The sequence below is a fragment of the Gavia stellata genome, chromosome 7 (genome assembly GCF_030936135.1).
Source record: "Gavia stellata isolate bGavSte3 chromosome 7, bGavSte3.hap2, whole genome shotgun sequence".
In the NCBI taxonomy this organism is placed as follows: Eukaryota; Metazoa; Chordata; class Aves; order Gaviiformes; family Gaviidae; genus Gavia; species Gavia stellata.
In genome coordinates this window covers 15,186,444-15,203,019 of record NC_082600.1, presented here as the reverse complement: position 1 = coordinate 15,203,019, position 16,576 = coordinate 15,186,444, and the positions used below count along the sequence as shown (strand labels likewise).

At 37.2% G+C, this 16,576-nt stretch overlaps 1 protein-coding gene across 1 annotated transcript in view; it reads right to left on the bottom strand.

Moving 5' to 3' along the window:
* Positions 1-15,725, bottom strand: part of SETD3 (SET domain containing 3, actin N3(tau)-histidine methyltransferase) — a 38,692-nt gene extending 22,967 nt beyond the window's left edge. The window contains exons 1-5 of the mRNA XM_059819409.1: positions 15,623-15,725; positions 13,903-13,995; positions 10,460-10,608; positions 9,328-9,400; positions 8,551-8,807 (exon numbers count right to left, since the gene is read on the bottom strand). Coding sequence (XP_059675392.1) covers positions 8,551-8,807; positions 9,328-9,400; positions 10,460-10,608; positions 13,903-13,995; positions 15,623-15,725 — 675 coding nt within the window. The remainder of the gene's footprint in view (positions 1-8,550; positions 8,808-9,327; positions 9,401-10,459; positions 10,609-13,902; positions 13,996-15,622) is intronic.
* Between the last annotated feature and the right edge of the window lie 851 nt (positions 15,726-16,576).

The following is a 16,576-nucleotide window of genomic DNA, read 5'->3' as shown; positions in this document are numbered from 1 at the left end:
AAAGTCTAAACCACCTTACGGTAGACACACTAAGTGGTACATACAAGCATACAGTCAATCTTCAGTTTGCTGCCAGCAAAACAGATTAATACAGTATTTTGGCCCTCACAGAGAGGAAAAAACACAGAAAGGCAAAAATATGTTCCATTATTAAGTGCCTATTGATTTATTATTGATCAAGCAGAACAACTCAGGCATTGAAACTCAGACAAAGCAAATCTAAATAGCAACACTATTTTACCTTTGTAATTGCCCGCTCAATGGAATTTTAAATCTCCCCTTAAGCTGACATGTATAGTAGACAAGTAAACAAAAGGAAAAGACTTTATAAGGTTTACAACTGTGCCATCTTTCTTCCACACATTTTTTACAGTGTCACTGACATCACTTCTGAAAAAAGCTATTTGATTGGCATGCCAATGAATATAAATCAAGTAGGGGGGAAAACTGAGAACCCTAAGGATCTACATGGTACATGATCAAAACTCTTTTCTGTTTCCAAATACATTTGCTTTTGACTGCATATTAGTTGAACTCTTTAGAAGCATTAAAATATTCTTTATTATATCAACTTTAAAATAATAAACAACTTCCAAACGTGAATAGTTTAGAGTGTTTGAAAAGGCAGTACACTTGTCTGCATTGATCTCAAACATTATTTAGCACATGAAAGTTAAATGGTGATATCTTAAAGCCAAGTACCGAGAGAGACCAGACGTTCTACTTCATTGACCTAGAAAATAATATGCTTATTGGAATAGGATAGGTTAGAAACAATACAGAAAAATAACGTAAGAGCAGCATAAGTCATATTGAAAGTATCATCACAGCTTCAAAACTTAGTGTCAAAATTAATCTCACCTAATATACCCAATATTGAAGAGCCAGATGTGATACCAGATTTTAAAGATGCTATAATATTAGAGATCTAGAAATTAATGTGTTAAAATGTCCCAACTAAAATGATATTCCAGTGCCCAACAGCTAAAAACTGGGTTTTAGAATTTCATTCACAATAAATCAATTAGTCAAATTTTATATGAATAATAAATAAAATTTAGTATCTGATCAAAAGGGATTACAGCCTCCAGGAAATTAAGTTCTCCATCCAATAGTGCAAAAAAAACAGATCAAAACATCTTTGGATAGATTACTGCAAGGCTTGTATTCACAATGGGACTACAATAACACTTTCACAAGCACTGCCCAGATGTCAATATATACCAGTCAGAAAACTGGTATGAGAGTGTTCCTGTGGAACACTGGATACAAACCAGACTACAGATAATACTTTTAGGTAGTAATGACTTCTACCAAGTAGATTCTATTAAAAAAATAGTGTGGTTCATGGGGCAGCTTCTGCCTTTTAGAGTAACAGTAGCTTGACAGAAGGCAAAGAAAGCATTTGCAAGTATTTGCTCATTAACTTAGTAAAGAAACATACAACTTAAAATTAAATTAATTTGCTAAAATATTACTTAAAACAGGTGACTTTGCTTTCTCCTTTAATTCTAAAATTCTTACTTACTGATCTCTCTTGTACTGGGGAGCCCAGAACTGGACACAGTACTCCAGATAGCCTCACCAGTGCTGAATAGAGGGGAAGGATCACCCCCCTTTACCTGCTGGCAACACTCCTCCCAATGCAGCCCAGGACAGCATTAGCCCTTTTTGCTGCAAGGGCCCATTGGTGGCTCCTGTTCAGCTTGGCCCCCAACATATTAATGGGATTATTCCACACTAGGTGCAGGACTTTGCACTTCTTGTGGAACTTCATCAAATTACAGCCCATTTCTCCAGCCTGTCAAGATCCCACTGGATAGCACCTCCACAAGGATCTAGGTGAAGCTGACAGGCTTGGAGTTCCCTGGGTCCTCCTTCCTGCCCTTTCTGAGGCTAAGAGTGGCATTTGCTTTCCTCCAGTCTTCAGGCACCTCTTCCGATTGTCATGATCATTCAAAGATCACTGAGAGTCACCTCAAAATAACATCAGCCGGTTCCCTCAGCACGAGTGGGTGCATCCCACCAGGGCCCATGTCCGGTTTGCTTAAGTATTCCCTGACCTGATCCTCTTCCACCAAGGGTACATCTTCCTTGCTCCAGCATTTCCTCCTGGTGTCTGAGACCTGGGATTCCTGAAGGCCAGTCTTGCTAGTAAAGACTGAGGCAAAGAAGGCATTTGGTACCTCAGCTTTTTACACATTCTGTGTCACCAGGTCCCCTGTCCCATTCAGCAGCAGGCCCACATTTTCCCTAGTCTTCCTTTTGTCACCTATGAACTCACAGAAGCCCTTTTGACATCCCTTGCCAGGTTCAATTCCTGCTGGGCTTTAGCTTTCCTAACCTCACCCCTGGATGACTGGACAATGTCTCTGTATTCCTCCCAGTTACCTGTCCCTGCTTCCACCCTCTGTACACTTCCTTGTTGTGTTTGAGTTTTGCCAGGAGCTTCTTGTTCATCTATGCAGGCCTCCTGGTATTTTTGCCTGACTTCCTGCTCATTGGGATGGAATGCTCTTGACCTTGGAGGAGGTGATCCTTCAATATTAACCACATTTTCTGTCTTGGGTCCCTCTTCCCTTCAGAGCCTTATCCCATGGGACTCTTCCAAAAAGATCTGTGTTGAGGCCAATACTGCTCTCCTGAAGTCCAGCATTGTGACCTTGCTTTTTGCTCTGCTCCTTCCTCTCAGGATCCCCAACTCCACCATCTCATGGTCACTGCAGCCAAGGCTGTCTTCAACCTTCACATCCCCAAACCCTTCCTTGTTTGTTAAGTATGAGGTCCATGAGTGCAAGTAGCACCTCTCCTCGTTGGCTCTTGGCCAGAGCACTTGGGTCAGGAGGTTGTCATCAATGCTCTCCACAAACTTCCTGCATCGCTTATACCCTGCTGTGTTGTCCCTTTAACAGACATCGAGGTGGCTGAAGTCCCCCGTGAGGACCAGGGCCTGCAAACATGAGACTATTTCTAGCTGTCTGTAGAAGGCTTCATCTACTCCTTCCTTCCTCCTGATCAGGCAGCCTATAGCAGATGCCCATTACAATGTCACCCATATTGGTGTTTGTGGTCCAGAGACTACAGGCTGAAAACACTGTCTAAATCAATGCCAAACTGCCATCCTGGACCGTCCTGCAGTACTGATCCTTTTTCCAGTGCATCAGAGGCAGCTACATACAGATACTACTTACATAAAGAGTGTTCCTGAATGCATACAGCTGGCTACCCTGGCAAAAGCTGATGGGCTCTGCTAGTTTCAAACCTACCACTTAAGAGATTTTAAAAGTTCACTAAAATTATCATACAATTGTGTTTTAGTAAGGCAACTAATAACAGCCTTTACTATACCTGGGGAAAAGATACAACACTGCTTCAGACCCGTAGTGTGCAAGATATAAATAGAGTTTGGGCACTTCTACCTTCTGTAAGAGCACTCCTTGTCTTGATGTCTTGTTTTGATTTACAAAAACTTCTCTGTAGTCGACTACAAACAGGCACACAGATGCAACTGAAAGTCAAACATGAAGACCACTGCATATTCTTTAAAAAAAGGTTCAAACTTGGTTGTATTTTCATTAGGAATATCTCACTGTGAATGTCTAAACTATATGGCTCCCTCTTGTGCCTATTACACCACATTTCAGTGTACAAAAAAATCAACATTAAGCTATAAATATTTGGGCTCTGTTCACCCTTCAGTAGGCATGCAATGCCCATAAATGTTAATGGAAGTCACACACATACCTTCCAAGGGAAGACAAAACCCTGAAGTTTACAAAATTTCTCTTTGGAACAAACTACAAAAACATCTTGCAAAGTACAAGTCTGCTGCAATTAAAGTACTCTTTTGACCATTCACTGTATTTTGATAGCAATGCAGAGGCCAAATACACCTTGAAAGTACATCTGTAAGAACTTCTAACTATTTTTCAGTTATCAAATTACATATGTTCAGAAAGGTGTCAGTGTGGTTTATAGAGCCTGGCTACATGCTCAAGGGTTTATTTTTGTCTACTCAACATCCCACCTGTTTCTGCTTATCAAACGAGACTACAGTTTAGCTTGCAACAGCTGTGAAATGCATAAATCTGCCCATTCTTCATGTGTATCCCGACTAAGCACTTGGAGAAAGAGTTAGAACTGCAGCATTCTGTGAAAGACACCCTTATGGAGAAGCTAGGGAAATAAAACAGACCAGCACTTGTCAAACAACATTTAAAACTGCACACCTATCAGAAGCCAAATTATTTTAGTAACCATCTAGCAGTCCTATCTAGAAAGAAAATGAAGCATTTGAAGGAATGATTTGTTAACCCTTTTATTCCCCCGGCCATTAGAAACATTTTGCAGACTAAAAATGCTCCAAGGGAATTAAAATATTTTGCCTGCACAAAATATTCCCTTTTCCAGTGTCTTCAAATATCAACAAAACACCTTTTATTTCAAGATGCTACTAATTTTACTTTCTGCAGCAGAACAGCTATCAAGAAAGTAAATACACTTGTAAGATTTTTGTATTACAAAAAGTGTATTTGTAAATTTTAAAAGACATTAGTCTGCATACCTGAGGCAATATCAAAATCCTGGTCACACAGGACAGCTTTCATTAAAATGCTTATGCTAAAGCAGTAGTAGTACTGAATGAAATGATGGTATACAGAAATCTAACATTCACTTTCATACAGCTTGCAGACTACACTGCCTTTAATAGGAAAGTGGTTTTGCTTTGCTATTTTTCATTTATATGATGAATTTTTCTCTCCCCACGTCTTCTTCCCTTTTCCATATGCTCATGAATTACCCTCAGCACTAGTATTCTGTGGGTCCACTTTGTTCATAAAATGAGTGTGTGCAAGACGATACCAAAATTCATTTCAGCTTTTCTGAATAATAGAAAATGGTACTTTGTTTTAAGGAATAAAGAGGCTTTTTTTAATGAACTTTTTTCCTCCACTATTTCATAAATTACAAGCTCTATTTTGGAGAGCAGAAACAGGAATGAAAAAGTTTTAAAACTTTTCCATGAGTTTTCCTCAAAAGCATTAACAATAGGTACCCAGTACATTCACAGAATCACACAGAATCATTAAGGTTGGAAAAGACCTGTAAGATCATCAAGTCCAACCATCAACCCAACACCACCATGCCCACTAAACCATGTCCCACAATGCCATGTCCACCCATTCCTTGAATACCTCCAGGGATGGTGACTCCACTACCTCCCTGGGCAGTCTATTCCACTGTGTTACCACTCTCTCAGTAAAGAAGTTTTTCCTAATATCCAGCCTAAACCTCCCCTGGCACAACTTGAGGCCTTTTCCTCTAGTCCTGTCGCTAGTCACTTGGGAGAAGAGACCAACACCCACCTCTCTGCAACCCCCTTTCAGGCAATTGTAGAGAGCGATGAGGTCTCCCCTCAGCCTCCTCTTCTCCAGGCTGAACAACCCCAGCTCCCTCAGCCGCTCCTCATCAGACTTGTGCTCCAGACCCCGCACCAGCTTCGTCGCCCTTCTCTGGACACGCTCCAGCACCTCAGTGTCCTTCTTGTAGTGAGGGGCCCAAAACTGAACACAGTATTTGAGGTGTGGCCTCACCAGCGCCAAGTACAGGGGCATGATCACCTCCCTACTCCTGCTGGCCACACTATTTCTGATACAGGCCAGGATGCTGTTGGCCTTCTTGGCCACCTGGGCACACTGCTGGCTCATATTCAGCCAGCTGTCAACCAGCACCCCCAGGTCCTTTTCTGCAGGGCAGCATTCCAGCCACTCTTCCCCTAGCACAGGCACTCCTGGAGCCAACTTAAAGTATGTATCTTCTTAATGTGCCATTTAGTGAATACTAGTAAAGAAACAATCAGCTGAAATTGTGGTTAGATGGCAGTGCTGAAGCATGACACCAAACAACAAGAACACACCTAAAATTTACCTAGTATTTATTACCAACTCATTCTCCAAAGAAAAAGTAAATAAAGCAAATTATTCCTACCTGATCTATCCTCATGCTCACATCCAACATGAAACAGCTATATTATACAAGAACATAAAACAAGCAGTAAAAGCATTTGTCAGGAGAATAAAAAAATCTAGTCTAGATTTCTGACCACAAGTGACCAGAACCTACATTTTAACAGTTCATACAAAAGGCAACAGTACAGTACTAAACACTTTCTTGGGTATACTAATATAACGCTCAAAGAATGTATTTCCACAAATGTTTCCCATTTCTGCAGATCAAACCAAACCGAATCAGTCTCAACAATACCAGACTGAGAAGTCTTCCTCCATGAGCTGCCATATCAGCTTCCACAGAATTGCAAATGTAAACGAGAAAAATGTAACACCACAGAGTATTACAGGCTTGTTACCGTGTACAGCACATCACTATCACTAGGATTCTAAAGACAGTCTGCCCATAAAGTCATCTCACATACATTATATTCTTTGCTCAAACTGTAGCTTTTCTTAACTCTTAACAGTCAACAGCATGGACTTCGATGCAGAATATAAATAATTTTTTTAGTGAGACATTACTTTGACCACTTTAGCTTAAATGCTATAAAAATGATCTTTTATTAGCTTTAAGAGACAGTAAGAGAAATAGAGTGTATTTGCCACCCTTAAGCAGATTATGTGCCACATGAAAGCGTCAAACAAAAAATGTTTTGTCAAACATTTAAGGTGCTTTTAATATAATAGATATCTCATGCTTCAACTGATGTTACACCACAGCATTTTATATACATTCTTCAGTTGTGCTTGCATCACTCTGATATCAGTCTACATGTATTCACCAATTGCTGAGAAGCCGTTCTGAAATACTGGACACATGGCAGTGAAAAGCCAGGGTTTCATTCCAGATCTCATTTCTCTGTAAACTGTATTTCAGGTTTTAGTTTAATTAAGGTTGTGACCACATAACTTCTCACATAATACTACTACTGCAGGATTAGTCAATGGAAATGATGGAACTAGTCATAGTAATAGTTCAGCTATCTGATTAAGTACTGCAAGAGCGTGAATAGCAGTTGGAAGAATTGGATAATGTTACACAATATTCTGCTAATAACTCTAAAAACAGTAGAACTATCTAGGAGTAAAAAGATATTCTAAAGAAATAAAATTTAGGAGTTCTGTTTGCTCAGGGAGTATACTTTGAGGAAAAAAAGTGAAAAGCTGGAAGGTCAAGTGTGGACTGGCAGCCTAGAATAGCACATGCCAAGAAAAGAGAGCTGGCTATCATTTCCTGAATTGTGACACCTGGAAGGAAGAATTTTGTTCCTTCCTGATATTAAAGCCATTGTTCCTACCCTACTCCTTGCTTCAAAATGAAGTGCATCTTATTTTGTTTTCACCCACTATTTTCAATAGTTTAGTTTTCAAAATGTACCCCTCCGCTCCTTATACTTGGTAAATTGACTCTGTGTTTGAAACATACAAAGTTCTTCAAACACCAAACAGCTATGCAAAATAATTTAACTTTTGTTGACCTAAAACAGTTAATAGAAAAGCTTTGGAACTCTGATAACATTAAAGGAGAATAGAATTGCTTTATGTCTTCTGATCTCTCCTGTGGCCAAAAAAAAGGTCTCTAGATCACACAATTGTGGAAATTCGGTACATAGAGGCATATGCTTTTTACACAGATTGTGCCACAAAAAGCTTTGGATATTGGGACATTGAGCACTACCTTGACAACGACACATCACCATTCACTTACAACATCAATTATGTCTAGACATCAGTCAGAGTAACAGTTCTATCTTAGAAACTCAATTTAAATCATTACTTCAGAACATGATGAAAAGTTCACCCATGTCAAGCCTCCCCATACTCAAATTGTTACCAGATGGGTTTATCTTTGTATTTGAAAGCAATCAAAATAATTATGTTAAATAGACTAGAAAACCACACTAAATCCATGGTTATTGGAAATACAACATATGCAATGGTTTTATTCTATGTCAATTAACAATTACAATTTTACTTTGTTTACTGCAAACTATACATTTTTCAAAAAGTCAGAGGCATAGGTTGTAGATCTCTGCAGGCCACCAAGCCCTACTTCCCACACGCAAACTTCTGGAGTCTGGCTACCAGTGGCAAGTTAAAAGCAATAATTGGATCATCCCTTATCTCCTTTTCCCCAGAATAAACAAATCCAGCTCCCTCAGTCTCTCCTTGCATGGATAATGGGCTGAAGCAAATGACATCTTAATAGCCCTGCTCTAATCTCATTCCAGTTTGTCGACATGTCTTTTGTACTGGTGGGCCCAAAATTGTACAGTATTCCAGATGAAGCCTTACCCAATGCCAAACAAAGGGCCGTAATCACTCCTCTCAACCAACTAAATACATTCTTATATATTCATAAGCCTACTGAACTGCGAAATTTTAACAGCAGTTCAAAAAACAGCAGGAAATTGCTTTAATGATTCCGACCTTTAAGAGCAACACACTTGCTCTATTATTTAGCATCACTGTTTTCACACCTTCGTCAATAATCATCATGAGAACAACATATACTATATACTACATTTAAGATGCTTACCTGAATAACTTTGTAGAAATAGGCATACTGTCGAGCTGTATTTTTATATTGGCTAAAAACATCATGTATGGCCTGAGTTGACTGAAGATACAGCACTTCATCTTCTTCAAAATAGAGAGGAGTGTCATATTCACTGGGGAGCGCCTGGATGTAGGGCAGCCAGAAAGAGTTGGGGTTGGCTCGTTCACAAAGAAGATGGAATGCCAATGTTATATTGCCCATGGCTTGAAGAATTCGATCTTGAGAATACAGGGATCCTGAATTAACCCAGAAAGGAGATGCACTAAATTAATTGTCCATGGAAAATATCATCCTAGATATACTTTAAATGAACATGATAAGGTAACATGTAAGAATTTTCAACAAAAAAAGCTTTTCAGGTTTCTAAAATATTTAGCTGCCCACATTGTATTATGCTGGAAGTTATTTGACACAGTAAACACCTCATGTACAATTGCATGACGGAAGACATGAAGAAACTAGAACAATACTCTCAGTACCTCAGAAGATATTTATCTTCAAGTGTCATACAAGCTACATGATATGGGTTCAAAATAACACACACACTTCTGGAAGATATCTAGTGCACGCAGCCAGAAACAAAGAGGAAAATTAAATTATTTCCACTGACACTTCAAGCTTCTAGGTATTCCAAACCTGATGGTCAGCATGATAAGCAAGTCCTGCAATAAAGGAGATCAGCTAAAAAATAAAATCTCCTATTAAATGATCCCATACATATCAAGTTCTTGCTTAAGAACTTCCTTAAGCTCTTACCTAATACTGAATTTTTAGCTGACTCAACTGTCATCAACAGTTTTCTAGGAACCCACAGAAACAACTCTTCAGCCTACAGAAAGGAAAAAATGCACAGAGGGTCAGTTAGCATTTATATGATATGCCAAGTGTCTCAAAAATACATCATCTTCAAATTACAAGTTGTTTTTTTTTTAAAAAAAAATCAAAATTATTCTGAATCAAAAATCTTCCTTCTCTTCCACTGCAAATTAAACAAATGTGCTATGTTTCATATTGTGGTAACCAAATGTTCCAATCCGCATTACACAAAGCTTAAAACAAAGACACTTGGATTACAAAATAAAGTGCTTCAATTTGAAACTGCTAACATGTAGATTGCCCACACAACCTCAAAGCTACCAGATACATTATACGGCAATTACGTGATCAAATATTTTCTTTCAGGAAAGGTTTTTTTTCACATTGTCCATTCTTATTTTAGAAGAACTGTTCAGGATTTTTATCAACCAGTAGTACTAGCCTTATTAACTATGTGCTACTAAAGCCTTAAAATGAATATAATATGCTCATTTTCTAATATTCCTTCTACAACAGCTGATTGTTCTTCAAAGCTGTTTCTCATCTGTAAAATGGGAATGGAAAGAAGCAATCTTAAATGCTTAACTTTTAACAGTTAGCTAACTGTGTGTGTCTATATTCCTTACTTGATGGTCAAAATATATTCTTTACAATTATGAGGTAATTTGGGGTTTTTTTAATTTTCACTGGAAAATAAATATTGCAAATACCTCTTTGAGGCAAAAAGACCAGTGCTTTAAAAGAAGGGACATGAAAGAAGAGAAGAAGAGACTAAGTAGTTAGAAAACATGGAAGAGAGGGATACGTCAATGGGATAGAGTACTCTGGTGATTAGCTAAACAGTACAAACAGAGAAAAAAGACTGATTAAAATTTCACAGTACTATCCAATAGTCAAAAATAATACTAAATTTTATCAATAATTCTATTTCTTAAGGACGCAGAGTTCAGAGCATTTCGGAACAGCATTTTCATAAGCAGTCAAAAGGGGAAAGGCAAGGTGGTGTTTCAGAGCTCTGAAGCTACATTCCAAACACGATGTTCTAATCTAATTCAAATGTTCACATACTAACCTTTATCTCCCTTGTTGCTTTCAAACCAAACCCCTCCTCTTCAAAGTTAGCTATTTCAAAACCCTCTGTGGATGCTCCATTTTCAGTTGCCCACTTTATCAATTCAGGGAAATAGTCATCTCTTTTTCCATCAAAGACAATAGACAAACCTATATACACAATTTATTAAAAAATAAATGCAGAAATAACAAGACCTAGAAAGATAAATAAGTTCAATATAAAAGCACATGTAAAAAGCTATCTGCTATCCCACAGCAGTTCTACTTTGAAGTAGCTGAGTCAGAACTGGTCTTTGTTAAGTGTTACTCAATAGCATACAAACGTCATACACAATTTTCACCAACTTAAATATTCTGCCAAATCGGGTTACAAGTCATCTTAAAAAACACATCGACCTAAACTGAGCTGTGATGAAATATGAAGCTCCCATTCTCTTTTCCATTTAAATAAGATGAGCTAAAATATTTCCCAGCTTCATATTGATGATAAATGCAATCACCACAACATGTTAATACAGACAAAGGAGGAATTTGAGAGGCAACCTGCAATTTCATTAATTCAGCACTAGAAATTATGATAGGCAGATCTCAAGCTCCTTCTCTCACATACAAGGCAGTTAGCTTTTTCCTGTAGCATATGGATCTACTAAAATAACTAAGGACTGATCATCCTCCTGACATCACAGAGCTCGTCCAAATTTTTACACTTGGCTTCTCCAACAGGCAAGTGGTCCACCAGTGAAATTGGAACTCTCATTCATTTCCTCAGCTTTCCCTTTAACCTTCATCTGATTTGAACCTATGCATTATGGTTCCCAGCTATTACTCTGACAGCTTTTTCTGTACCTCTTTGCCTCTGTGTTCTCTTTAACACAAACCCTAGTGTCAGATCACATTAAAAGTGTCCAAACACCCCTGCAATGCTCAGGCCATTTTGAGTGACAAAATGTCATCAGCAAGTTGCTTACATCCAAAGATATTTTGGTTAAGCACAGGTGATAAATACATCTTTAGATTAAAAGGATTTTAAGAAAGTAGCATTAGTGTATTTGAAATCTTCCCCCCTCCTCCAAATCATGCATGTCAAGCCCCAGAGCCAATCAAATCCACAGTTAACATAAAAGTGCAAGTATCATCTAAAACTATAGTCTCTGCTGATGTGGTATGAAAAACTCAATATTGATAAAGGTTTGTTTTTTTTTTTTAAATACAATGAGAATGTGGTGCACAGTGTCTTGACCTTTTTTTTTTTTTTTAAAAAAAAAGGTGGCATTTCTCCTTTATTTCATAGTCCCTTCAGTATGCTATTTTCTGTGGAATATATTCAGAGCTAAGGCTTCAGAAATCTAGTTAGACTAGTTGCATAGCTTCTACAGAACTTGATAGGTGTTTATACTGTCCAGGACTTTGCTCTTTTGATTTCCAACATTGACTACTGTATAAGGCTACTGGAAGCTTTTAACATCCAGCTTGTATTTGGAAACATTCTGTAAGCATATCTGAAATTCTACCTCTGTTCCTCATATATGATGTGGTCCAATACTTCCCACATCTTTCTAAATTAAAGAGAAAAGCAGCTCCTTTAAACTACAAGCACTATTGGGGGACAATTTATTTCTATCCTGAACAAAATATAGCTATACTGATGAAAATCTATAATGAAAAATTAGCTTTATTTAAAATTTTGCTAATGAGTCAAACAAGGAAAAAATTTAGAAAGTAAAAACACTGTTTTCAAATTAAGAGTTTTCTATAATCAAGATCTTTTTAGTTCACACTCTGCAACCCAGTATCTATTCAAGAAAAGCACAGCGTATGACACTTTACGCAATATATATGCATTTGTACATCTTAGAGTTCCCAAAAGCAATTTATACTTCCTTTGCTAATTGTTTAAAGCTTTTATTAAGCTAGAAAACTGTGTAGTATAAATTACTACGTTCCATTAAAAAATAGTTTTGAGACACGATACTATTCATACTCGCTATGTATGTAAAAATATTACATTAAAAGCCATTTGTCAACACTGCTCTGAGTAGTAGGTGTTGCATCTTTCAAGGAAAAAAATATACGCTTTACTAACATAATACTGTTATCCTAATTCTAACACTTCTGCCAGCAGCCATTTTCCCCATGAATGTTTCAATCTCTGGCACAGAAGAAAGATATAGTGAACAGCCCAACCCCAACGCTAACTCTGTTCTTGTTAACCTGAATTATGTTTTACCATAACACATGTATTACACCATAAAAACCAGGACATGTACCATACATTTATAGAAGTCACGGGACAGCAAAACAATGAATCAAGTTCACCTCGACAAAGCTACAGGATGCAGTCACTCAAACAGTATCATTTATTCTTCCATACACCCTCTACCAATAACTGATGTTCAGAGGTTTAAAAGTCATTTCATGAACTAAGATTCTTATCCATTAGTCCAAATTATGAAAAACAGGTATGGAAAGGACATTTCAAGCCTCTAAGTACAGTCTTCTGCTTTTTCAAGCAAGCACATGAACCACCCAATCTCCATTTTAAATGCAGTCTGGCTTTTTTACCATCACCGTATAAATACCAGATAAGAAAGAATTGTTATTTCTCTGCCATTAAAATACCACAGCCATAAAAAAAGGTTAATTTTACTAAAATTAGATGAAAAGCATTTTTTAGAGCATACCTCCAAATAAAATCAAATCTAATATGAAAATAAAGTACCAAAACCAGTGAGCTGCTGCAGAACATACCAGAAGAAAACTGTTCTAGTCTGAAAAATAAGCATACCTTAAACTTAGGAAAATTGGCAATAAAACTCCATATTAACTGTGGTACCATAAACATTTCTTTATTTTAATTGTGTGCTTGATTTATAGCAGATAAATACATCAGCTAATAAATCTATTTTGTGCATTCATATATTTTTATTTTGTCATAATTTAATGTAATGATGTTGAATTGCTGAAACTGTTTCCAGGTCCAGTAAAGTGTTCAGGTTAAAATAAAATAGTTATAAAATTAAATTCAAAATGTTCTGATTTAGAGAGGCAGAGGGGCAGACTATGCAATCAGGAATCAAAAAGGCCTATTCCTCTCAACGGATTTTTACTTCTAGTGCTTCAGATTGTGGTGAGATGACAGTCTCAGTCTTTTTTTTCTACTTATCGAACAGAATTATCACAGGATCACTTGTCTGTGATATTCACTCAGAATTTTAAGTATTAAAATGGTTAATGCCAGTGGTCATGCCCACCAGAATATTTCAGAAACAATTCCAAGTGTAAAAAGCAACTGCATGTCAGAGAATTAAGATTTTTATCCCAAAATAATAGGATTGCATAATATTTATATAATAACAACAAATATTTCTTTTAGCTGTCCACAGACAATTCTTCAGGCAAATCAATACTCTGAGACACCCTTATCTTACAGTCTTTCACATTTACCTTTTTGCTTTTTGCGAATTTTCTCAACAAGTGAACGAATTTGTACATACTCTTCCCATTCCTTACCAGGACCTGGAGTAGGACTGCTGCATTCTGGAAACAGAAACACCAAATGAAAATGTTTTCTTTAATTTTGTGTGTGTGTGTGTGTATATACATATATTAACATCAGAGAAAAGGTCATGGTTTCACAGCAACTTGAACTGAACCTTAGTACTGTTTGTCCTTTAAACATGTTTACATGGTAAACACTACAATCTCCATTGTTATAAACATCCCATTCTTTGACATGTAATTGATACTTTTAAAATTTCCACAGTATAACTTGCCTCATGTTATTTTATTTTTTTAAATATTCTTTCAGATCTAAAATATACCAATTGTTTAAAAAGCTAGTAAGAAAAAACCAAACAAACAGACCATTAAGTAGATAGTCTCCCAGATAAGACAAACAAAAAAGTCTCAGTTTTCAATAATCCGAGAAAAACACTCTGTTTATATTAGCCTGCTTGCCATCATTCTTGCTGTAATGAAAGCAGATGATAATAGCAAGGACCTTACCTTAAGTAATTGAGAAATTTGCTGGTACATACATTTGACCTGCCTAGTCAATACTGTTTTCACAGATGCATGGTACTGGAAGGACAAGCAAAGGAACACTTAGCCAAGCTTTAGATTATACCCACAGTGTCTCTGACAATATTCTAAATGCCAGTGTGTGGATTTCTTGATCTAAGCTGCATAAATCCAAGCGGACAGCTGAAGATTACCTTGCTCAACTGATTTGAAAAGTCTTTGCGTTGAATAAAATATGGAAGCTTGACAAAAAGAACAGCTGATACTTGTCTTTGCTTAGTAAATTAGATCTACATTTTATTTTTGGTAGCAAAGCAGAGGCCAATTGTAGCATAAGCATCAAACTGCTCTGCCAACTCCTTGTCTCCTCTGTGTGAGCAATGCTAAAGAGAAATTCTCATTTTTCTAAGGCAATATTTAGATATGTCCGGGATATGAAAATTTGGACTTGTGTTTCAACAAGAAATGTAGCTCAGCATAGTTACTAATGACAGTAGAAAGAGTGAACAGTATTTTAACACCATCATACGAAATGATGCTCTGCTTTTCACATTAACTAGAAATAATGGATGAGTTCCAAGTTCCTCAACAAGTGAAACAACCTTTGGTCTATACACAAGAACTAAGCACTACAAAAAGTTTCCAAACAGCAACAACAACAAAAAAATTATTTAAGTGACAAAAATATCAGTTCAGTTGAACTGAGTTGTATTGCTGCTTTCCACTGTTAATTTCTCTACTCTGAGACCAGTTTGAAGTACTGTTCAAATGATAAACAGAAACAGTGCAATTCTTGAGGTTTACAAGAAAAACATTTTTGGCAAAGCTTCAATGTCAAGTTACCTACAGTAGTTCTTTTTTAATCTAATCTCGCTCGGTATTTATTCTTGCATTGAGATGTAAAGCCAAAAGCTGCCAGAAATATAGTATGTCCAACACATACACATTTAAATAAGCCAATAATGGTATATACTAAGAGAGACAGATACTATGAGATACATACTATACTATCTTAAGCAGGCTGAAATGGCAAGCTTGGCCACTTACAGGAAATGAATAGAATTCACTGGCTTCAAAAAGAGAACATTTTTGAGTGGTCTGCACACCATCCCTTTTCCCAGAGAGGCATAAAAACAAAACTTACTTTGCAATAACTCACTAATTAGATTCAACATTTCCTTTGGAGATACTGTCGCTGTGGCTCCTGTACCTGACCTCTGAGTTTTTACTCGGCTCTTCTTCCCCATCTTCCAACTAAAACAGATTAAGAAGCACACTGTCACCAATTACTAAGAAACAAAACACAATAATGATGAATGGACAGGTTCTTCTCTTATTAATCACTTAAAAAATGATGAGGAGTTGTTTCTGGAACATATATATGTGCAAGTATTATTTGCAAGGCCTGAATGTAAGACAACCATACAGTGCAATCTGAAGCAATATTTTATGTAGTTGCACATTAATTACGTCAGGGTAATTAGAAATTAGAAATATTAGAGAGAAAAAAAATCATTTGGATCACTTGCAAATTCATTAGTTGTGAACAAATATTATGGATACCAAAGTATCCACGCTATATAAAACCAGGTTATTTTACCTCATCAGCTGCACTGCGGACAGCAGCTGAATAAGTATTTGCAACTGCACAATAGTAATTCAAATCAACAGAAAATTAAGTATTCCATTTCAAAACAAAATCAAAATATCACATGTATATCTTTGCAGCAGCTTCTTGTGGTTCAAGACAACTAGTTAAGGAAAATTTCTTTTCAGTTACCATAATAAATGGAACATTATCCTAGGCTGGTTTTCCAATATTCAGAGCCCCTTGTTCTCCTGGAGGACTTAAATCACACAACACCTACTGGGAGGGCAGCGTAGCAGGGTGTGAAAAATCCAGGGAATTTCTTGCATGCACTGGGAGCAATCTTTGATGCTGGTGCTGAACAGGCTCCTAGGGGAGGGGTTGCACAGGATCTGGTACTCATGAATAAGGAAGAACTGCTCATGCATATGACGGCTAACAGCAGCCGTGGATGCAGTAATTGTGAAGTGGTAGTATAAGATCTTGAGCAAAGAAAAGAAGGAAAGCAGC